The 24344-nt window shown below is 44.3% G+C and overlaps 1 protein-coding gene across 1 annotated transcript; it reads left to right on the plus strand.

The window, feature by feature from the left end:
* On the plus strand, positions 1-22052 carry LOC138600542 (NACHT, LRR and PYD domains-containing protein 12-like). Its single transcript, XM_069671986.1, has 12 exons — positions 1-53; positions 229-339; positions 1671-1781; positions 6242-6320; positions 6485-6713; positions 6924-8727; positions 9599-9766; positions 11875-12042; positions 14140-14307; positions 16401-16568; positions 18678-18845; positions 21756-22052. Exons 1-12 carry the CDS (start codon positions 1-3, stop codon positions 22042-22044), a joined length of 3516 nt encoding a protein of 1171 aa, XP_069528087.1. The 3' UTR covers positions 22045-22052.
* Positions 22053-24344: the final 2292 nt, after the last annotated feature.

Raw genomic sequence — 24344 nt, forward strand, 5'->3', positions numbered from 1 at the left:
ATGGATCAGTGTGAGGACACAGAGGAGGGAGCCCCTCCCTCTAAAAGCTCTCTGTGTGGGGAACATGAAGCTCTGAGGTGAGATGAGGATCTCTAACTGTCCATGACTCTCCTCCATGTCACAGCTCAGCACTCACATCACTCCACCATCATCACTCACTGTCACACCTGCTGCTGAACAGGTGAGTAACAGCTCACTGTAACTAATAATGTTGATTGTTTGTATCAGGATGCAGCAGCAGAGACCAGACTCTCCTGGACCCAGCTGTGTGTCCCTGAAGAGTGACCGGTCTAAGGGTCGACCTATGAACTTTGAAGGTGACCAACCTGCTGATGGAAGGTAAGAATGTAATAAAACTATTAACATGTGAGCATGTCGTCTTTCTTTATAGGACAGCTTTAGAGGGACAGGAAGTATTGGGAAGAGAGAGTGGGGGTGACCTGCAGCAAAGGGCTGAGGTGGAGTTGAACCCTGGGCCACTGCAGTGAGGACTGCAGCCTCTGCACATGGACAGACACACTCCAGCCCCTGAGATAAACCGCCTCCTGCTCACTCTCCTCTTTTTTCCGGCTCCAGAGTTTTAGTTTGAACTTTCCCTGAAGTCACATATGTGGAGATGTGTTAGACAAAACCAGCCTGTTTTAAACAGTCTGCACCTTCACAAAGATCTCCTCTGTAGTTTGAAAGTGTTCTCGTTTGTACAGCAGGACTTTGAGTTTATCCAGCTTTAATCTCTATTTACAGATTCGACATAAAAATGTCGAATCTGAAGTTGTGAGGCCGGATTTTAGTACAGGAAGTGTTCTGGTGTCAGTTTGGAGTCTGAGTAATATTGACCAATCACGCATCAGGAGGCTGCGTTGTATGCAGGTAAATCAAAGTCCGTGTGGAGAGCTAAGAGGAGGAACGTGTAATGACATCACAGCTCCATCAGACGATGATTAAGCTCCTTATTGATCTCTATAAACAGACATCTGCATGCTAACAGCTAACAAGCTGTTGTAGATCAAACATTCAACTTGAGATAAATTCCCTGACGCTGTGTCACGAAAGCCGTTTAATGTTTAGATTTCCCGACTTCCCTGAATGCATCATAAATGATGGCTCCGCCCTCCGTCTCATGTCAAAGTAGTGTTCTTCTCCTCTTGAGGACAGACCTGACAAAGCTTCATGTTGTTCCTAATCTGCATCATGATGTTGTTCTTTCAGCAAACTGAAGAGCCGTTAATTAAAGTCGATCACAAGAAAATCTGTTTCTGTTTGGGCTTCATCCCGCTGCAGTAAGCCAGAGTGCAGCCTCTGTGTAACTTACTGTTTACAGTGAGACTGAGACTCAGCACAGACAGATGAACGGGCGCTCCTCCGGGGGATGGGACGAACCGAGAGATGACAGCGTTTATTTAGCAGACACATCTGGAGGGAGAATTTACCTTTGATCTGAACACACGGTCGCTTCTAAAGCTGCTGACTGGACTGTAAACGATGCAGCGCACGGAGGAGGAAGGCTTTATCACTACACACTGGCTACACTCCCAGAGGATAGATCGTCGTCAGATGATAGCCAATGGGTTCAGAGATAGATCAAGCTTTGGTTTTCTGATGGTCACACCTGCTGCTGAACAGGTGAGGAACAGCTCACTGTAACTAATAATGTTGTTTGTTTGTATCAGGATGCAGCAGCAGAGACCAGACTCTAATGGACCCAGCTGTGTGTCCATGAAGAGTGACCGGTCTAAGGGTCGACCTATGAACTTTGAAGGTGACCAACCTGCTGATGGAAGGTAAGAAATATAAAATAAATATATATCTCTAAAATAAAACCCCTGCTGAGAAAAGGCTCATGCCCTGGTCCAGAGCTTCATCGTGTGCTCTCTATGTTTACGCTTTAATGGAAACATTGTGTATTTATAATCCCTGTTGAAGAGTGGACCCCAGTTACATCACTCCGTACGCTGTTTAAAGAATGAATAATTACAGGACAAAGGGAGGGATGTGACTGTTACACTCTGAAGACACCTCTTATTATTGTCCCTTTGATAGCTGATAAAAATCAGCTCTTCTTCTCTTCTTGCTCCTTCTTAGTGTGTTTATCCGCTCAAACTACTCTGAAACCTTTTGGAGTTTTTCTTCTTTAACTTTCCCTGAAGTCACGTATCAGTTTGGCAGAGAAGGCCTGTTGTTAAACTGTCTCTTGCACCTCATTAAAGCTGATTCTGTAGTAAGCTGGTATAGTTTGTCCAATCGCAGTACTTTGAGAAGATTCAGAAAAGGTTAGTGAGGTGAGAGGTGCGTACAGATACACCTGCCTTTAAATGACTGATCTGCAGGTAAATCATAGAGGCTTTCTACTGACCTGTGGTGGATACTTCAGGGCCAGCTCATCTCCTGTTAAACACAGCCCTTCACCGGGTGTTACCCAGCTGGAGAGCCGTCACTGCCATAGTTTAGAGCCATACAGATCGCTGGACCTCAGAGGAGAAAGTTCCTGTGAGACAACAAGGAGCCACAAAACGTCCCATGCTGCTGTGAGCAAAAGCTGAAATGTAAAGGGTTTAGATCAACATGTCAACATCCTGATATGAAGTGAAAATCATGTTCTTCATCAGTAAGCCAAATTGTTGTTTGTTTATTTAACTAATTTATTAATTAACTGGTAATCATTTTTAAATAATTAACAACAACAAATGATGACTTTGACACAGATTTGTCTTTTGATCATTTTATTATAATTATAAAAGACTTTTGCAAAGGGGTCAGAGAACCACAGAGACGCAACATTTTTTAAATTCAGTAACCGTTCAAACACGTGCGTGATGCGGGCTGAATGAATGAGGGAGTCGAATGAGGGTTTTATAGTCTAGAAAACCAGCTCCCGACCAGGTGAGGTTCACAGACACAGTTACCATAGAAACCACCTAAGAGCTAAAGTTACCTCTCTTTCTGAAACGGCAAACCCGAGGTTTCCCTCATATCAGGGTTAACAAACCCGGGGTTTTCACTAAACCCGCTTTCTGAACCCCAACCCCAGGTAAAATCCAACAAAACTGTTGTTACAGGTGATTGTGGGGCTAAGACCCCCTCTAGTGTTGTCCTCATGGTACATCCCAGCAGGCAACAGTCATGCAGGGCGACCACGAAATAAGGTTACAACAGAACAGGATATACCCGCTGGCAGCAAGCTAACTAAAACACTCAATAAAGCTTTGAAGAGGTCCCACTATATGATGCCAACGCTAGACGATGTACTTTATAGGCTGTCTAAGGCTCGCATCTTCACCCTTGTAGAGGCATGCGACGCCTTCCTGCAATGTAGACTGGATGAGGAAAGCAGTCACATGACCACCAGCAAGCGCTGGTTGAAGCTGCCATTTGGTGTATCTGTTGCACCAGAAATATACCAGTGAAAGCACCATGAACTGCTGGCGGGGCTCAGTGGTGTAGAACCCATTGCAGATGACATTCTGATAGTTGGATGTTGGGAGACGGATGAGGAAGCCGTACAGGATCAAGACACAAAGCTGATAGCACTCATGGAGCGGTGCAGACAAGTTAAACTGTGACTGAGTCAAGAAGAAGCTGCAGTTCAAGGTCAAAGAGGTCAAGTTCCATGGACACATTCTGTCAGCAGAGGGACTCAGGGCAGACCCAGACAAGATCAGGGCAATCCAGGAAATGCCCCTCCCCACTGATGCTAAGGCACTGCTGCGGTTCTTGGGGTTTGTGACCTACCTCGCAAAGTTTATGCCACGCCTCTCTGAGGTATGTGAGCCACTACGTAGACTACTAGCAAGGATGTGGCATGGCACCGGCTACCTAAGCATGAAGCAGCGGTTGAGGCGATCAAGTGACTGGTCACAGCATCCCCGATTTTGAGATACTATGACGTGACGAGGCCAGTCACCATCCAGAGTTATGTAACTCTGGACAAAGCCCAATTTGCATGGCACGGGCAGCCCGACTGGGTCAATACAGACTGTGGATCCCAGTTTGACTGTGAAAAATTCAGGAAGTTTGCAAAGGAAAGGGACTTTGAACTTTGAAATGTAATCACCTAGACACCCACAGTCTAATGGGAAAGCTGAGTCAGCTGTGAAGATAGAAAAGAACCTGTGCAAGAAAGCAGACAGTGCAGGTAATGACCCTTGAATTGCCATTCTGCAATGGAGAAACACACCTACAGAGGGCATGCGCAGCAGTCCAGTGCAAAGACTGATGGCTCGGAGACTACAGACTTCTCTTCCCGTCTCTGACGCATTCTTAGAGCCAAGCATTGTCACAGGAATTCCTGAAAAGCTGCAGGCTAAACGCCAAATAGCCAAATTCTGGTATGACAAGTCAGCCAGAGATTTGCCAGAGCTGACTATTGGTCAAGATATCAGAATGAAGCCTCTACCTGGAGACAGGACTGCCAGATGGAGGAGAGGAGTATGCCTTCAACAGGTGGGCCCCAGATCATACCTGGTGGATGTAGAGGTGACATTCTATGGGTGCAATTGGGTGGACCTGAGTCCCGCAGAGGGGGAGGCGCTCAGACACCAACACAGAGCAACACAGAAAGCTGCACAGTGGTCCAGCCCAAAAGACAACAGACAAGGAAAAGGACAATGACACTGTGGATAAGGAAAAAATCTGCCAAGAACTCACGCCAGTCAGGCAGACTGACCTACCTCAGCCCATAAGCAGCTCAACACCCACAGCACACACAGACCACTATAAGACAAACAGTGGCAGGCTGGTGAAAGCACCAAAGAGACTGGACCTATAGAAAGGACCTGGTTCTGTTTTATACAGACTGTTTTCAGTTTTGAGATTTTGAGAAAAAAAAAAAGTTACAAATGTTGATAAGGGGGAAAAGGGAATTTGTAAAATGTCCGAGCAGATGACAAATCAAACACGGTGTTTCGTCATACATTGGAGGTACGTTGGCGGTTTTAGTTAGTTAGTTAGTTAGTTAAGTTATTGGTAACTATAAAAAGGGAGATGTTACAGGTGGTTGTTGGGCTAAGAGCCCCTCTAGTGTTGTGTTCATGTACATCCCAGCAGGCAACAGCTATGCAGGACGACTGCCCCTGCCTTTTTTTTGTAACAATACAGTTCTACAGTTCATACACACCTGCTGTAGCCTCTGTGAGGTTATTCATCAAAACAACAAAAAATCCAAGAGAGAAAAACACAAAAAGCCACACCGAAAATCTACACTGGTAACACTGAAAGTTTCAGGATAAAAGAGGATGAACTGACACTGAGACAGGGGAGCACAGAGACTAAATAAACTTGGAGGTGAGGCTAATCAGACACAGGTGAGATAAGATAAGATAAGATAAGACGTGAGCACATCTTTTGATGTCAAACCCGACTTTTTTCAGTGGTCAGCAAAAATAAGGGAATTGGCCTCGCTGTTCCAGTAGTTTTGGGCAGGACTGAATAATCACTGCAGTTACCTGACCTTCCCGGTCACTTGCTCACCTGTCTTTATTTCCCTCATCAGCCTTATTCTGAACATACTGGACCATTTCTGTTATTCCAATGAATGTTCATATTCATGCTGTTTGCTTTGTTTCTGTCTCTGTTTATATTTTGCTATTGTAGTCTTCGTGCTTGAACCTTGACCTGCCTGCCTACCTGTCTGTAAACCATCAAATTCACAATAAATCATTGTAGCAGGTCTTAACATCTGAGTTTGGGTTCTTTCCTGCTACCGGTTCTCCCAGCCCTGTGAGACCCAGAAGACACTACATCTGATTATTTCATGACTTGATTATGAGACATTTGGAGGAAGTCTTCTACCAAGGAGATTAGAAAGGCAGCTCTGTCTATGGCAAACAGGGAAGTGTCTTCTAAGGCTTGGCTGAGGAAATCAGACAGCTGACCCAGTGATCCTGGTGGCTCAGTGAAGTCCAGCAGTGTGACTGCTTTGTGAAGTGATTAGCTAAGAAAGCCTCTACATCCAACATCCACAGTTACACAGCCTGAGCTCCTTCTCTGTGTCAGACTCTGCTCTAACATCTTCTGTCATTAGAGCCTCCTTCTCTTCTGGAGGTCTTTTCTTCTCAGGGTTAATAAGCTCAAATATGATCATCTACTGAGTGGCTTCTGATCGTGGAATTTAGGCCATGGTCATGTTGGTGTAATGGTGCTTTTAAACCACCTACATTCATGCTCTGTGATGTCATACTCCTGTCAGAACACCTTTTGTAAGCTGTGTCATTAAATGTCCTTAAAGTTGATGTTTCCTCCACAGAGTTCAGCAGCAGAGCTCAGAGGTTCACAGAGATCAGTCAGCCCAGCAGCATCAAACCGACCTGGACTCCACATTTATGGTGTGTACAACAGACTTTATACAATGAGCTACATGAACCACAGATTTAATGCTAAGCTATCATTCTGTCTCCATGCTGTTCTGTTCTGAACAGCAGGCCTTCAGACTGACTGATGAATCACTCATTGTGTTCTACCAGTTTAAATGTTTCTCACTCTGTTCCAGCTGCTGGAGGAGAACATCGTCACATTTGTGAAACAAGAGCTGAAGAGAATCCAGAGTGTTCTGAGTCCAGATTACCCAGCATGCCTAGAGAGTCAGGAGGAGGACGAGGAGGTTCTGGACAGTAAGGAGGAGGAGCAGAGGAGGAGCAGCCGAGAGGCATTTCTGAAGATCACTCTGCACTTCCTGACGGGAATGAAGCAGGAGGAGCTGGCTGACTGTCTGCAGAGCAGTAAGAGAGCTTTTACAGATTACAGGCTTTTTTGGACATTTCCAAACGCTGCTTTAATATGTTGCACAGATCTGTATCAGATCAGATCATGATTGTTCCTAATGAGCTAAATTAAACTGATGGAGGAAGTCAAACTGCACAGCCACACTTTATTATTAAGATCATCTGCAGGATCCACTTATTGACATCATTTGTTGTTTGTTCATTCAGGAACTATTGCTGCAGTGAGCCGACAGAAACTCAAGTCTAACCTGAAGCAGAAGTTCCAGTGTGTGTTAGAGGGGATCCCTAAAGCTGGAAACCCAACCCTTCTGAATCAGATCTACACAGAGCTCTACATCACAGAGGGAGGGACTGGAGAGGTCAATGATGAACATGAGGTCAGACAGATCGAATCAGCATCCAGGAAACCAGACAGGCCAGAGGCAACCATCAGACAAGAAGACATCTTTAAAGCCTCACCTGGAAGAGATGGACCAATCAGAACAGTGATGACAAAGGGAGTGGCTGGCATTGGGAAAACAGTCTTAACACAGAAGTTCACTCTGGACTGGGCTGAAGGCAAAGCCAACCAGGACATACAGTTCATGTTTCCCTTCACCTTCAGAGAGCTGAATGTGCTGAAAGAGAAGAAGTTCAGCTTGGTGGAACTTGTTCATCACTTCTTCACTGAAACCAAAGAAGCAGGAATCTGCAGGTTTGAAGAGTTCCAGGTTGTGTTCATCTTTGACGGTCTGGATGAGTGTCGACTTCCTCTGGACTTCCACAACAATGAGATCCTGACTGATGTCACAGAGTCCACCTCAGTGGATGTGCTGCTGACAAACCTCATCAGGGCGAAACTGCTTCCCTCTGCTCGCCTCTGGATAACCACACGACCTGCAGCAGCCAATCAGATCCCTCCTCAGTGTGTTGACGTGGTGACAGAGGTCAGAGGGTTCACTGACCCACAGAAGGAGGAGTACTTCAGGAAGAGATTCAGAGATGAGCAGCAGGCCAAAAGAATCATCTCTCACATCAAGACATCCCGAAGCCTCCACATCATGTGCCACATCCCAGTCTTCTGCTGGATCACTGCTACAGTTCTGGAGGACGTGTTGAAGACAAGAGAGGGAGGAGAGCTGCCCAAGACCCTGACTGAGATGTACATCCACTTCCTGGTGGTTCAGACCAAACTGAAGAACATCAAGTATGATGGAGGAGCTGAGACGGATCGACACTGGAATAAAAAGAGCAGGAAGATGATCGAGTCTCTGGGAAAACTGGCTTTTGAGCAGCTGCAGAAAGGAAACCTGATCTTCTATGAGTCAGACCTGACAGAGTGTGGCATCGATATCAGAGCAGCCTCAGTGTACTCAGGAGTGTTCACACAGGTCTTTAAAGAGGAGAGAGGACTGTACCAGGACAAGGTGTTCTGCTTCATCCATCTGAGTGTTCAGGAGTTTCTGGCTGCTCTTCATGTCCATCTGAGGTTCATCAACTCTGGAGTCAATCTGATGCCAGAAGAACAAAATAAGTCTATGTGGTCTAAATTATTCAGAGAAAAATCTGATCCAACGTGTTTTTACCACAGTGCTGTGGACCAGGCCTTACAGAGTCCAAATGGACACCTGGACTTGTTCCTCCGCTTCCTCCTCGGTCTTTCACTAGAGACCAATCAAAATCTACTAAGAGGTCTGTTGACACAGACAGGAAGACACTCAAAGACCAATCAGAAAACAGTCGAGTACATTGGGACAAAGATCAGTAAGAATCTGTCTGCAGAGAAAAGCATCAATCTGTTCCACTGTCTGAATGAACTGAATGATCGTTCTCTAGTGGAGCAGATCCAACAGACCCTGAGATCAGGACGTCTCTCCACAGATGAACTGTCTCCTGCTCAGTGGTCAGCTCTGGTCTTCATCTTACTGTCATCAGAAAAAGATCTGGGCGAGTTTGACCTGAAGAAGTTCTCTGCTTCAGAGGAGGCTCTTCTGAGGCTGCTGCCAGTGGTCAAAGCCTCCAACAAAGCTCTGTAGGTGTACACATAACTTCAGGGGTCCATACTAAGAAGCAACTTCTACATACACATGGTCTCTGTTACTGATCTGGTTTCACTTAACCTGACAAAGGTGATCACGACAAGTGGTCACACGATGCTGGTTATTAACTCGACAAGTCAACCCAGGGTTTCTACGGGCAGAGTTAACATAAAAGGGGTGGAGTCTGCAGCGAATGACCAATCACACACAGGGACAAGTCTGACATCAACTGTAGTATCGCTGCTCCATCATCAGAGCACGATATAGCCTATTGACTATACTAACACCTGTGTATTAGATTGAATCAATACGTTGCTCAGATGTACTTTTGTGGCGTTCACGACAGACGTATTCTTTCAGCCTCAGCCGTATCAAACAGAATTATGGGGCACTTAGAAATAAATAGAAAAGCACAATTTAAAGCAGTAAGAATGCTAACTTTCATATCTTGTAAAGACAACAAGTACTTCATGCTTCAGAGCTGTGATCAGGCTGTGTAGACGTATATCAGTAAATCTAGATGAATCTTTCATGAATATATTTCATGCAGACAGTAAACAGGAAGTGTTCTACCGCTCTCTCTCCCTGCTCCCTCACCACCTGCTCTCAGAGCTCCTGATATAAGAGACCTGGTCAGTAGGTAGTGCTTGGTACAGGTTGATTTCTTATCTCCAACATCACCTGCTGATCTGCCCCAGTAAGAATTAAACCATCTTCATAGTGCTGAAAACCCTGAGTTAACCCTGAAGCTACCTCGAAAAAGGCAAATCCCGTTTTGTAGCATACCCCCAGGTTTAATGTAGCTTTTCTTCATTTAGACAAAGTGACTATGTTTTATGTTTGTTTTGTCTTGATTCTTTTCAGGCTGAGTGGCTGTAATCTGTCAGAGAGGAGCTGTGAGGCTCTGTCCTCAGTCCTCAGCTCCTCTAGTCTGAGAGAGCTGGACCTGAGTAACAACAACCTGCATGATGCAGGAGTGGAGCTGCTGTCTGCTGGACTAAAGACTCCACACTGCAGACTGGAAACTCTCAGGTTGGTGTGCAGCTGTTTAAAATAATGACCTTCTGAGTTCTTTATAAATCAAATATCTAATGGACTTGGAAACTCTGGTCTCAGACAGTTCTTGAGTTTTGTTCATCTGGACTCAAATGTGTGTGGTCTGAACAGAATCATCCCCTTAACAGATCTAATGAGCCAATGATGATGGGTGGATGGTGCATACACTTAAAAATAAAGAGTCTTTTCTCCAGGCTCTACAGTCCAGTACAGTTTCTGTGTCCCTGCTGATGTCACAACAATCTGCATGTTAATGTCAAACTTCATCTTACTTTAGTCTTTAACAAGGTCACAACACACTAGAACAGATTCCCTTGAGGCAGAGACTCACTCCCAACCTGACAGGATCAATACCCTCCTTCTTCCACGTCCTCCACCTGGAAGGAGTTAAAACCTACCTGACCTCTTCATAAACTGTTTATTACTGTTACTTATTTATACAGCAGCAAATCATAACACAGTTATCTGAGGACTCTTTCAAATAGAGCAGGTCCAGAGCAACTCTGTTCTAGACAGACCAACGTGAATCCACCATGAGACAGAAACACTTTAGACTCCAGACTGATGGAGAACACACATCTAGAGAGAGAGAGAGAGAGAGAGAGAGAGAGAGAGAGAGAGAGAGAGAGAGAGAGAGAGAGACATACACACAGCAACAAAGAGAAGAGAGAGAAAACTGACTTGTGGTTACAATGAAAATAAAAAAAGTAGAAATATAAGCAATTAAAAGTGTAAAAATGATCAAAGAAGTAGGACTGATAATAGATGTAGCAGTTGGAGTCCAGCAGGTGGACAGCAGCAGGCCTCCAACAAAGCTCTGTAGTTGTACACATAACTTCAGGGGTCCATACTATGAAGCAACTTCTACATACCCATGGTCTCTGTTACTGATCTGGTTTCACTTAACCTGACAAAGGTGATCACGACAAGTGGTCACACGATGCTGGTTATTAACTCGACAAGTCAACCCAGGGTTTCTATGGGCAGAGTTAACAAAAAAGGGGTGGAGTCTGCAGCGAATGACCAATCACACACAGGGACAAGTCTGACATCAACTGTAGTATCGCTGCTCCATCATCAGAGCACGATATAGCCTATTGACTATACTAACACCTGTGTATTAGATTGAATCAATACGTTGCTCAGATGTACTTTTGTGGCGTTCATGACAGACGTATTCTTTCAACCTCGGCCGTCCATCCATCTATCCATCCATTATCTATACCGCTTATCCTGTTCAGGGTCGCGGGGGGCTGGAGCCTATCCCAGCTGTCATTGGCGAAGGGCAGGGTACACCCTGGACTGGTTGCCAGTCAATCACAGGGCCGACACATAGAGACAGACAACCTTTTGCACACACACCCACACCCACACCTATGGGCAATTTAGAGTCACCAATGAACCTAACGAGCATGTCTTTGGACTGTGGGAGGAAGCCGGAGACCCCAGAGGGAACCCACGCATGCATGAGGAGAACATGCAAACTCCACACAGTAAGGCCCACCTTGCCCAGGGTTTGAACCGATGACCCTCTCGCTGTGAGGCAACAGCGCTAACCACTGCACCACCGTGCAGCCCAACCTCGGCCGTATCAAACAGAATTATGGGGCACTTAGAAATAAATAGAAAAGCACAATTTAAAGCAGTAAGAATGCTAACTGTCATATCTTGTAAAGACAACAAGTACTTCATGCTTCAGAGCTGTGATCAGGCTGTGTAGACGTATATCAGTAAAGCTAGATGAATCTTTCATGAATATATTTCATGCAGACGGTAAACAGGAAGTGTTCTACCGCTCTCACTCCCTGCTCCCTCACCACCTGCTCTCAGAGCTCCTGATATAAGAGACCTGGTCAGTAGGTAGTGCTTAGTACAGGTTGATTTCTCATCTCCAACATCACCTGCTGATCTGCCCCAGTAAGAATTGAACCATCTTCATAGTGCTGAAAACCCTGAGTTAACCCTGAAGCTACCTCGAAAAAGGCAAATCCCGTTTTGTAGCATATCCCCAGGTTTAATGTAGCTTTTCTTTATTCAGACAAAGTGACTATGTTTTATGTTTGTTTTGTCCTGATTCTTTTCAGGCTGAGTGGCTGTAATCTATCAGAGAGGAGCTGTGAGGCTCTGTCCTCAGTCCTCAGCTCCTCTAGTCTGAGAGAGCTGGACCTGAGTAACAACAACCTGCATGATGCAGGAGTGGAGCTGCTGTCTGCTGGACTAAAGACTCCACACTGCAGACTGGAAACTCTCAGGTTGGTGTGCAGCTGTTTAAAATAATGACCTTCTGAGTTCTTTATAAATCAAATATCTAATGGACTTGGAAACTCTGGTCTCAGACAGTTCTTGAGTTTTGTTCATCTGGACTCAAATGTGTGTGGTCTGAACAGAATCATCCCCTTAACAGATCTAATGAGCCAATGATGATGGGTGGATGGTGCATACACTTAAAAATAAAGAGTCTTTTCTCCAGGCTCTACAGTCCAGTACAGTTTCTGTGTCCCTGCTGATGTCACAACAATCTGCATGTTAATGTCAAACTTCATCTTACTTTAGTCTTTAACAAGGTCACAACACACTAGAACAGCTTCCCTTCAGGCAGAGACTCACTCCAAACCTGACAGGATCAATACCCTCCTTCTTCTCCTTCGTCCTCCGCCAGGAAGGAGTTAAAACCTACCTGACCTCTTCATAAACTGTTTATTACTGTTACTTATTTATACAGCAGCAAATCATAACACAGTTATCTGAGGACTCTTTCAAATAGAGCAGGTCCAGAGCAACTCTGTTCTAGACAGACCAACGTGAATCCACCATGAGACAGAAACACTTTAGACTCCAGACTGATGGAGAACACACATCTAGAGAGAGAGAGAGAGAGAGAGAGAGAGAGAGAGAGAGAGAGAGAGAGACATACACACAGCAACAAAGAGAAGAGAGAAAACTGACTTGTGGTTACAATGAAAATAAAAAAAGTAGAAATATAAGCAATTAAAAGTGTAAAAATGATCAAAGAAGTAGGACTGATAATAGATGTAGCAGTTGGAGTCCAGCAGGTGGACAGCAGCAGGCCTCCAACAAAGCTCTGTAGTTGTACACATAACTTCAGGGGTCCATACTATGAAGCAACTTCTACATACCCATGGTCTCTGTTACTGATCTGGTTTCACTTAACCTGACAAAGGTGATCACGACAAGTGGTCACACGATGCTGGTTATTAACTCGACAAGTCAACCCAGGGTTTCTATGGGCAGAGTTAACAAAAAAGGGGTGGAGTCTGCAGCGAATGACCAATCACACACAGGGACAAGTCTGACATCAACTGTAGTATCGCTGCTCCATCATCAGAGCACGATATAGCCTATTGACTATACTAACACCTGTGTATTAGATTGAATCAATACGTTGCTCAGATGTACTTTTGTGGCGTTCATGACAGACGTATTCTTTCAACCTCGGCCGTCCATCCATCTATCCATCCATTATCTATACCGCTTATCCTGTTCAGGGTCGCGGGGGGCTGGAGCCTATCCCAGCTGTCATTGGCGAAGGGCAGGGTACACCCTGGACTGGTTGCCAGTCAATCACAGGGCCGACACATAGAGACAGACAACCTTTTGCACACACACCCACACCCACACCTATGGGCAATTTAGAGTCACCAATGAACCTAACGAGCATGTCTTTGGACTGTGGGAGGAAGCCGGAGACCCCAGAGGGAACCCACGCATGCATGAGGAGAACATGCAAACTCCACACAGTAAGGCCCACCTTGCCCAGGGTTTGAACCGATGACCCTCTCGCTGTGAGGCAACAGCGCTAACCACTGCACCACCGTGCAGCCCAACCTCGGCCGTATCAAACAGAATTATGGGGCACTTAGAAATAAATAGAAAAGCACAATTTAAAGCAGTAAGAATGCTAACTGTCATATCTTGTAAAGACAACAAGTACTTCATGCTTCAGAGCTGTGATCAGGCTGTGTAGACGTATATCAGTAAAGCTAGATGAATCTTTCATGAATATATTTCATGCAGACGGTAAACAGGAAGTGTTCTACCGCTCTCACTCCCTGCTCCCTCACCACCTGCTCTCAGAGCTCCTGATATAAGAGACCTGGTCAGTAGGTAGTGCTTAGTACAGGTTGATTTCTCATCTCCAACATCACCTGCTGATCTGCCCCAGTAAGAATTGAACCATCTTCATAGTGCTGAAAACCCTGAGTTAACCCTGAAGCTACCTCGAAAAAGGCAAATCCCGTTTTGTAGCATATCCCCAGGTTTAATGTAGCTTTTCTTTATTCAGACAAAGTGACTATGTTTTATGTTTGTTTTGTCCTGATTCTTTTCAGGCTGAGTGGCTGTAATCTATCAGAGAGGAGCTGTGAGGCTCTGTCCTCAGTCCTCAGCTCCTCTAGTCTGAGAGAGCTGGACCTGAGTAACAACAACCTGCATGATGCAGGAGTGGAGCTGCTGTCTGCTGGACTAAAGACTCCACACTGCAGACTGGAAACTCTCAGGTTGGTGTGCAGCTGTTTAAAATAATGACCTTCTGAGTTCTTTATAAATCAAATATCTAATGGACTTGGAAACTCTGGTCTCAGACAGTTCTTGAGTTTTGTTCATCTGGACTCAAATGTGTGTGGTCTGAACAGAATCATCCCCTTAACAGATCTAATGAGCCAATGATGATGGGTGGATGGTGCATACACTTAAAAATAAAGAGTCTTTTCTCCAGGCTCTACAGTCCAGTACAGTTTCTGTGTCCCTGCTGATGTCACAACAATCTGCATGTTAATGTCAAACTTCATCTTACTTTAGTCTTTAACAAGGTCACAACACACTAGAACAGCTTCCCTTCAGGCAGAGACTCACTCCAAACCTGACAGGATCAATACCCTCCTTCTTCTCCTTCGTCCTCCGCCAGGAAGGAGTTAAAACCTACCTGACCTCTTCATAAACTGTTTATTACTGTTACTTATTTATACAGCAGCAAATCATAACACAGTTATCTGAGGACTCTTTCAAATAGAGCAGGTCCAGAGCAACTCTGTTCTAGACAGACCAACGTGAATCCACCATGAGACAGAAACACTTTAGACTCCAGACTGATGGAGAACACACATCTAGAGAGAGAGAGAGAGAGAGAGAGAGAGAGAGAGAGAGAGAGAGACATACACACAGCAACAAAGAGAAGAGAGAAAACTGACTTGTGGTTACAATGAAAATAAAAAAAGTAGAAATATAAGCAATTAAAAGTGTAAAAATGATCAAAGAAGTAGGACTGATAATAGATGTAGCAGTTGGAGTCCAGCAGGTGGACAGCAGCAGGCCTCCAACAAAGCTCTGTAGTTGTACACATAACTTCAGGGGTCCATACTATGAAGCAACTTCTACATACCCATGGTCTCTGTTACTGATCTGGTTTCACTTAACCTGACAAAGGTGATCACGACAAGTGGTCACACGATGCTGGTTATTAACTCGACAAGTCAACCCAGGGTTTCTATGGGCAGAGTTAACAAAAAAGGGGTGGAGTCTGCAGCGAATGACCAATCACACACAGGGACAAGTCTGACATCAACTGTAGTATCGCTGCTCCATCATCAGAGCACGATATAGCCTATTGACTATACTAACACCTGTGTATTAGATTGAATCAATACGTTGCTCAGATGTACTTTTGTGGCGTTCATGACAGACGTATTCTTTCAACCTCGGCCGTCCATCCATCTATCCATCCATTATCTATACCGCTTATCCTGTTCAGGGTCGCGGGGGGCTGGAGCCTATCCCAGCTGTCATTGGCGAAGGGCAGGGTACACCCTGGACTGGTTGCCAGTCAATCACAGGGCCGACACATAGAGACAGACAACCTTTTGCACACACACCCACACCCACACCTATGGGCAATTTAGAGTCACCAATGAACCTAACGAGCATGTCTTTGGACTGTGGGAGGAAGCCGGAGACCCCAGAGGGAACCCACGCATGCATGAGGAGAACATGCAAACTCCACACAGTAAGGCCCACCTTGCCCAGGGTTTGAACCGATGACCCTCTCGCTGTGAGGCAACAGCGCTAACCACTGCACCACCGTGCAGCCCAACCTCGGCCGTATCAAACAGAATTATGGGGCACTTAGAAATAAATAGAAAAGCACAATTTAAAGCAGTAAGAATGCTAACTGTCATATCTTGTAAAGACAACAAGTACTTCATGCTTCAGAGCTGTGATCAGGCTGTGTAGACGTATATCAGTAAAGCTAGATGAATCTTTCATGAATATATTTCATGCAGACGGTAAACAGGAAGTGTTCTACCGCTCTCACTCCCTGCTCCCTCACCACCTGCTCTCAGAGCTCCTGATATAAGAGACCTGGTCAGTAGGTAGTGCTTAGTACAGGTTGATTTCTCATCTCCAACATCACCTGCTGATCTGCCCCAGTAAGAATTGAACCATCTTCATAGTGCTGAAAACCCTGAGTTAACCCTGAAGCTACCTCGAAAAAGGCAAATCCCGTTTTGTAGCATATCCCCAGGTTTAATGTAGCTTTTCTTTATTCAGACAAAGTGACTATGTTTTATGTTTGTTTTGTCCTGATTCTTTTCAGGCTGAGTGGCTGTAATCTATCAGAGAGGAGCTGTGAGGCTCTGTCCTCAGTCCTCAGCTCCTCTAGTCTGAGAGAGCTGGACCTGAGTAACAACAACCTGCATGATGCAGGAGTGGAGCTGCTGTCTGCTGGACTAAAGACTCCACACTGCAGACTGGAAACTCTCAGGTTGGTGTGCAGCTGTTTAAAATAATGACCTTCTGAGTTCTTTATAAATCAAATATCTAATGGACTTGGAAACTCTGGTCTCAGACAGTTCTTGAGTTTTGTTCATCTGGACTCAAATGTGTGTGGTCTGAACAGAATCATCCCCTTAACAGATCTAATGAGCCAATGATGATGGGTGGATGGTGCATACACTTAAAAATAAAGAGTCTTTTCTCCAGGCTCTACAGTCCAGTACAGTTTCTGTGTCCCTGCTGATGTCACAACAATCTGCATGTTAATGTCAAACTTCATCTTACTTTAGTCTTTAACAAGGTCACAACACACTAGAACAGCTTCCCTTCAGGCAGAGACTCACTCCAAACCTGACAGGATCAATACCCTCCTTCTTCTCCTTCGTCCTCCGCCAGGAAGGAGTTAAAACCTACCTGACCTCTTCATAAACTGTTTATTACTGTTACTTATTTATACAGCAGCAAATCATAACACAGTTATCTGAGGACTCTTTCAAATAGAGCAGGTCCAGAGCAACTCTGTTCTAGACAGACCAACGTGAATCCACCATGAGACAGAAACACTTTAGACTCCAGACTGATGGAGAACACACATCTAGAGAGAGAGAGAGAGAGAGAGAGAGAGAGAGAGAGAGAGAGAGAGAGAGAGAGAGAGAGACATACACACAGCAACAAAGAGAAGAGAGAAAACTGACTTGTGGTTACAATGAAAATAAAAAAAGTAGAAATATAAGCAATTAAAAGTGTAAAAATGATCAAAGAAGTAGGACTGATAATAGATGTAGCAGTTGGAGTCCAGCAGGTGGACAGCAGCAGGCCTCCAACAAAGCTCTGTAGTTGTACACATAACTTCAGGGGTCCATACTATGAAGCAACTTCTACATACCCATGGTCTCTGTTACTGATCTGGTTTCACTTAACCTGACAAAGGTGATCACGACAAGTGGTCACACGATGCTGGTTATTAACTCGACAAGTCAACCCAGGGTTTCTATGGGCAGAGTTAACAAAAAAGGGGTGGAGTCTGCAGCGAATGACCAATCACACACAGGGACAAGTCTGACATCAACTGTAGTATCGCTGCTCCATCATCAGAGCACGATATAGCCTATTGACTATACTAACACCTGTGTATTAGATTGAATCAATACGTTGCTCAGATGTACTTTTGTGGCGTTCATGACAGACGTATTCTTTCAACCTCGGCCGTCCATCCATCTATCCATCCATTATCTATACCGCTTATCCTGTTCAGGGTCGCGGGGGGCTGGAGCCTATCCCAGCTGTCATTGGCGAAGGGCAGGGTACACCCTGGACTGGTTGCCAGTCAATCACAGGGCCGACACATAGAGACAGACAACCTTTTGCACACACACCCACACCCACACCTATGGGCAATTTAGAGTCACCAATGAACCTAACGAGCATGTCTTTGGACTGTGGGAGGAAGCCGGAGACCCCAGAGGGAACCCACGCATGCATGAGGAGAACATGCAAACTCCACACAGTAAGGCCCACCTTGCCCAGGGTTTGAACCGATGACCCTCTCGCTGTGAGGCAACAGCGCTAACCACTGCACCACCGTGCAGCCCAACCTCGGCCGTATCAAACAGAATTATGGGGCACTTAGAAATAAATAGAAAAGCACAATTTAAAGCAGTAAGAATGCTAACTGTCATATCTTGTAAAGACAACAAGTACTTCATGCTTCAGAGCTGTGATCAGGCTGTGTAGAGATATATCAGTAAAGCTAGATGAATCTTTAATAAATATATTTCATGCAGACGGTAAACAGGAAGTGTTCTACCGCTCTCACTCCCTGCTCCCTCACCACCTGCTCTCAGAGCTCCTGATATAAGAGACCTGGTCAGTAGGTAGTGCTTAGTACAGGTTGATTTCTTATCTCCAACATCACCTGCTGATCTGCCCCAGTAAGAATTGAACCATCTTCATAGTGCTGAAAACCCTGAGTTAACCCTGAAGCTACCTCGAAAAAGGCAAATCCCGTTTTGTAGCATACCCCCAGGTTTAATGTAGCTTTTCTTTATTCAGACAAAGTGACTATGTTTTATGTTTGTTTTGTCTTGATTCTTTTCAGGCTGAGTGGCTGTAATCTATCAGAGAGGAGCTGTGAGGCTCTGTCCTCAGTCCTCAGCTCCTCTAGTCTGAGAGAGCTGGACCTGAGTAACAACAACCTGCATGATGCAGGAGTGGAGCTGCTGTCTGCTGGACTAAAGACTCCACACTGCAGACTGGAAACTCTCAGGTTGGTGTGCAGCTGTTTAAAATAATGACCTTCTGAGTTCTTTATAAATCAAATATCTAATGGATTTGGAAACTCTGGTCTCAGACAGTTCTTGAGTTTTGTTCATCTGGACTCAAATGTGTGTGTCTGAACAGAATCATCCCCTTAACAGATCTAATGAGCCAATGATGATGGGTGGATGGTGCATACACTTAAAAATAAAGAGTCTTTTCTCCAGGCTCTACAGTCCAGTACAGTTTCTGTGTCCCTGCTGATGTCACAACAATCTGCATGTTAATGTCAAACTTCATCTTACTTTAGTCTTTAACAAGGTCACAACACACTAGAACAGCTTCCCTTCAGGCAGAGACTCACTCCCAACCTGACAGGATCAATACCCTCCTTCTTCCACGTCCTCCACCTGGAAGGAGTTAAAACCTACCTGACCTCTTCATAAACTGTTTATTACTGTTACTTATTTATACAGCAGCAAATCATAACACAGTTATCTGAGGACTCTTTACAAATAGAGCAGGTCCAGAGCAACTCTGTTCTAGACAGACCAACGTGAATCCACCATGAGACAGAAACACTTTAGACTCCAGACTGATGGAGAACACACATCTAAAGAGAGAGAGAGAGGGAGAGAGAGAGAGAGAGAGAGAGAGAGATACACACAGCAACAAAGAGAAAGAGAAAACTGACTTATGACTTACAATGAAAATAAAGAAAGTTGAAATATAAGCAATTAAAAGTAGAGGTCGACCGATAGTGGATTTTTAAAGGCCGATATAATAATGATAGTTTGTATGATTGGCGATGAATTGGCCGATATCTCCCTACCCCACGAAAAAAAATTAAACTAATTTAAATGAACAATCTTTATCTTTATTACATATACACGTAACTGTTTAACTGAAAGTCTGTGTCAAATAAAAAAATAAAAACATAAATCTGGAACAGAACATGAATCTCAAAGAGTAATGAATACCTACATAAATAAAATAAGTAGTAAAGAAAATATAATCGGCAAATGAACATCAAACTCAATTTGTTGTGCCCACATTGTGCCTTTGCTCAGCAAAAAAGTCCCATAGAGGGACGACTGTTTCCTCCTGCTGCCATCTAATGTAAGAAACAAGAAACATGTCAATCAATTCAATACAGCTATTTACTAAATAGGCTATCAAATAGATAATGTATAAATATATATATATATATATATATAACTGTATTATTTACTTTTATATATTTAATATTTATTTCAATCTACATGAATGATTTAAGTTGCACTTCATCATTTTTAAATTGAAATTTTACTGCAGTTGTTTTCTTAAAGTTGCTGGTTTAATTAAAGCTTTCTGATAAAGTAAAGTTTTACTAAAGTTACAAATGAATGGTTATTATCATCACGGAAGCTATCTGGCATATTTGGGAGAAAAAAATAGAAACACTAATTCAGCAGACACAACTCAAGTAGCATCAAAGAATCTTATAAAAAAAGCAAATGTATCGTCCCGGCGTCAGTCTCTCGCTCCTTTCCTATAACTTTACCTACACATTGTTGTTCACAACAGTTTGTGTTGACGTCGTGACGTGCTTTACTCCTACAGCAGCCTTATGCAAACGCCGGTTTTTAATAAACCCGTTTTTTGCCACTTGGACTTTGATAGTAAGTACGGAGAGTATCCTGAAGTGTGATCTGCTGGATTACATCGTTGGAAAGATGTTGGATTTGTGTACATGTCGATGCGCTCCGTGGCGTATATCAGGCCAGATGCTGCGCGTCCCGTTACATTTTTAAATACCACTCTTACAAACTATTAGTGTTTGTGCACGTTAGCGGAGTGAGGAGGATCATAAAAAGTGTGATTTCATGTCATGAATGGACAGTTGGCGTTACGTGGTTGGATTATTTAGAAGAGAGAACGCCACATTGGTAAGTAATCTAAGTAACAGTTAAATGATTTATTTTCCTCCCTGCCTGCCTGTCTTGTATCGTGGAGAGCTGATATTGTTGCGTTATATTCCAGAGATAACTTTTGAGGGGAGAAATAAACTGAAACGAGTCAGATATAATATGAATCACGGACCACTTGTCAACTGTTCCCCGGTGCAGCAAAGGTTTAGCCCCCACCCACCCCACTCACGGTCTCCACGTACGAGTGGCTTTTCATGGTTTCTAACAGTTGTTCAGAGTATCGTCAGGAGTTGCACACGCAAACTTTTCAGCAAAAGTGCCCCTCAAATGATCAGATATGATCCCAATAGTTGTGCTAGGCTTGCACTCACTGCTAGCCAAATTGTAGCCAGCTTGCTAACTAAACAGAGACAGCAGCATGAGCTCGGCAGAAAAGCAGTGAAAGTTTACGATAGTCTAATTCATTAATAATGCAATACTATAAACAACAACCTTATCATGATCATACTTTGTGAATAAAGCTGTGTTATAAAGTTAACTTTAAGTAATTATCCCAGGTACCTGCATTACCTGTATGTCACGTACAGAGACTCCATTAAAAAAGCGAATGCACGCGATGTACGTACCAGCCTGAGGCTGCGCAGCCATCGGCCACTATCGGAGCCCAGATCCACTGATGATAATAGTTTTTAATAAGTCCTATCGGGGCCCATTAATCGGCCAAAACGAACAATCGGTCAACCTCTAATTAAAAGTGTAAAAATGATCATAGAAGTAGGACTGATAATAGTTGTAGCAGTTGGAGTCCAGCAGGTGGACAGCAGCAGGCGGTCTCAACAATCATCCACAGGACGCTACGAGACAAAAGAGACAAACAACAACAAAAGCTCTGAGGAATATATAAAGTCAGTGACACGCATTAGAGGACATGAACGATTACAAGCAATCCTTACTCACCTGGAAACTGTGTGTGTGTGTGTGTGTGTGTGTGTGTGTGTGTGTGTGTGTAGTCTGTCAAACTGTCTGATCACACAGGAAGGATGTGCTTGTCTGGCCTCAGCTCTAAGCTCCTCCCACCTGAGAGAGCTGGACCTGAGCTACAATCATCCAGGAGAACCAGGAGAGAAGCTGCTGTATGCTGGACTGAAGGATCCACACTGCAAACTGGAGACACTGAGGTACATTCAGTCACTTTCCCACCTCCTCTGCACTCCTGAAAATGTGCCCACATTACCCAGAGGAGCTGCATGTGAGAACACACGTCTGAATCAGCTGACCTGGACTTTAATCAGACTTTAACTTGCCAGCCCCCCCGAGCACACAGTCTGTTTGATGTACAGGTTAGCCGGTGTGTGAGCACAGAAGGTAACTGTCTGCTGTGTTCACAGCGAGCAGGCGGGCGGGGTGATGATGGCGTTCATGTTGAGCGGAGTTTCTCTGCTTTGTAATCTTTACTTCTCGTCTGAATGTTGTTTCCCACTCTGTCTTTGAATGTGCGTCCAATCGCATGTAGCATTGATATCAACACAAAGCTTCATCAGGGTGAGCACATGTGAACACAGCTTCTGTTTCTTCCTTCAGGTTGGACCATGGTGGACGGCACAGACTGACACCTGGTCTGAGGAAGTGTGAGTGTGTTTAAGTTTGATTCATGAGAGCACAGCTGCACATGCTCAGTGACGAATTTCACTCAGGATTTAGTTTCTCTCAGAGGCTGGAAAGATGTTAAAATTCAACCAACTAATTTCAAATCTACAAACAGAACAGAGTGAGCTCAGAGATCTAAACTGATCAATACATGTAATCAGATCCATGTGAAGCAATAATCAATCTGTTCTGAGTGTGTTCTTACACTCAGTCTGGAGCCTTGTGGACTAAAGAATCCAGACTGTCAGGAAACTTTGAGCAGCAGACGACAATTTGAGGTGTAAAGGTCTGAACTTTGTGCTGAATGTGACCTCTGAGGTGGAGCTCATCACAGTCTGAGACAGCAGATGGTTCACAGCTTCTTAGTGCTGCAGTGGAGGATGATGGTTTTATTAGGATCACTGGATTGTATGATGTCAGAGCTGTCAAATATTACTCTCAGCTGAATATGAATGTAACTTTGATTGACTCTCAGTAACTGTCAGTAAAGTTGTTCTTGAATGAACAGATGATAACCTGCAGCTGTGTCGTGTCTCCTTCTCTCCATCAGACGCCTGTGAGCTGGAAGTGGACACAAACACAGTGAACAGATACCTCAAACTGTCTGACAACAACAGGAAGGTGACACGGGAGGAGGTTCAGTCATATCCTTATCATCCAGACAGATTTGACACCAGGCCTCAGCTGCTGTGTAGGACTGGTCTGACTGGTCGCCGTTACTGGGAGGTCGAGTGGAGCAGAAGTGTTCATGTATCCGTGAGTTACAGAGGAATCAGGAGGAAAGGAGACAGAGATGACTGTGTGTTTGGATGTAATGATCAGTCCTGGAGTCTGTTCTGCTCTGATGGTGGTTACTCTGTCTGGCACGGTAACAGAAGACCACAACTCCCTCTCTCCTCCTCCTCCTCCTCCTCCTCCTCCTCCTCTGGTAGAGTAGCAGTGTATGTGGACTGTCCTGCCGGCACTCTGTCCTTCTACGGAGTCTCCTCTGACACACTGACCCACCTCCACACCTTCAGCACCACCTTCACTGAACCTCTGCATGTTGGGTTTACAGTGTGTTCAGATTCCTCAGTGACTCTGTGTTGTGTGTAGGTATAAGATAGAGCTGTGATATAACAAAGAGAACAGCATGTTTAAAATCAAATGCTTTAGGCTTTAAATGATTTATTTTGCTATTTTTTTAAAAGTCTACTCTGTGCTGTGGCCGAATCTAACCATGTCAGGTCCCGGCAAATTCCAGAACAATAGCGTAATTTCTGCAGCAAGGTATGATACCATTGAATTTCCATCTGTTCTTCTAACCAATCTCTTCTGACACGTTTGAAATATGACCAGAGAACAGATGTAATATAAAAAAGGGTGTTTCCAAGTGCTAACAAGCTCCACAACAGGAGGAGCATCGTAGAGCCTATAAGATCAAGCTCTATAAAGTGTATTCAGTTCCACCCAGGTGAAGCTCAGAGTTGTTGACTGTACTAGCTCATCTGTACTCATTAAACGTGTGCTGCATCAGATCCTGCAACTTCTCAGCTCATTTTTGATTGACTTTGACTATTTTTGAGAGTTTTGTACTTAGACTTAACCACCTATTAGAGCAGTGGTCTCCAACCTTTTTAAGCCCAAGATCCCTTACCTCCACTTTGGTGACAGGCAAGATCTACTTATTGAAGCGTTGAAAGAAAAAGACAGCCCAGATTGTACTTCAAACTTGACGCCTTTTATTCAGGCTAATTTTATTTTAATTACATGAAATGCTTTGGTCCACCGTTCAAATTCTTGCAACCAAGAAAACACTGTAGCTAGCATATCAAACTGGCCATAGCTGTCTTGCTTTGAGAATTCTACAACACATCAACTTCAACTTTAAAGTTTCATTATTCAATTTCATTTCAACACAAAAAGTAAAGGCATGTGACCTATTTTCCACTTATGAGGACAGTATTTTGTTT

Source organism: Semicossyphus pulcher, unplaced genomic scaffold (assembly GCF_022749685.1).
Source record: "Semicossyphus pulcher isolate SPU_LCO1_2020_fin unplaced genomic scaffold, fSemPul1.0.p SCAF_21, whole genome shotgun sequence".
Lineage (NCBI taxonomy): Eukaryota > Metazoa > Chordata > Actinopteri > Labriformes > Labridae > Semicossyphus > Semicossyphus pulcher.

Coding starts and splice junctions, on each gene's coding strand:
- LOC138600542 (XM_069671986.1), top strand. CDS start 1: ATGGATCAGTGTGAGGACACAGAGGAGGGAGCCCCTCCCTCTAAAAGC. Junction 6,714..6,923: donor GGCTGACTGTCTGCAGAGCA/GTAAGAGAGCTT, acceptor TTGTTCATTCAG/GAACTATTGCTGCAGTGAGC. Junction 14,308..16,400: donor TGCAGACTGGAAACTCTCAG/GTTGGTGTGCAG, acceptor GATTCTTTTCAG/GCTGAGTGGCTGTAATCTAT.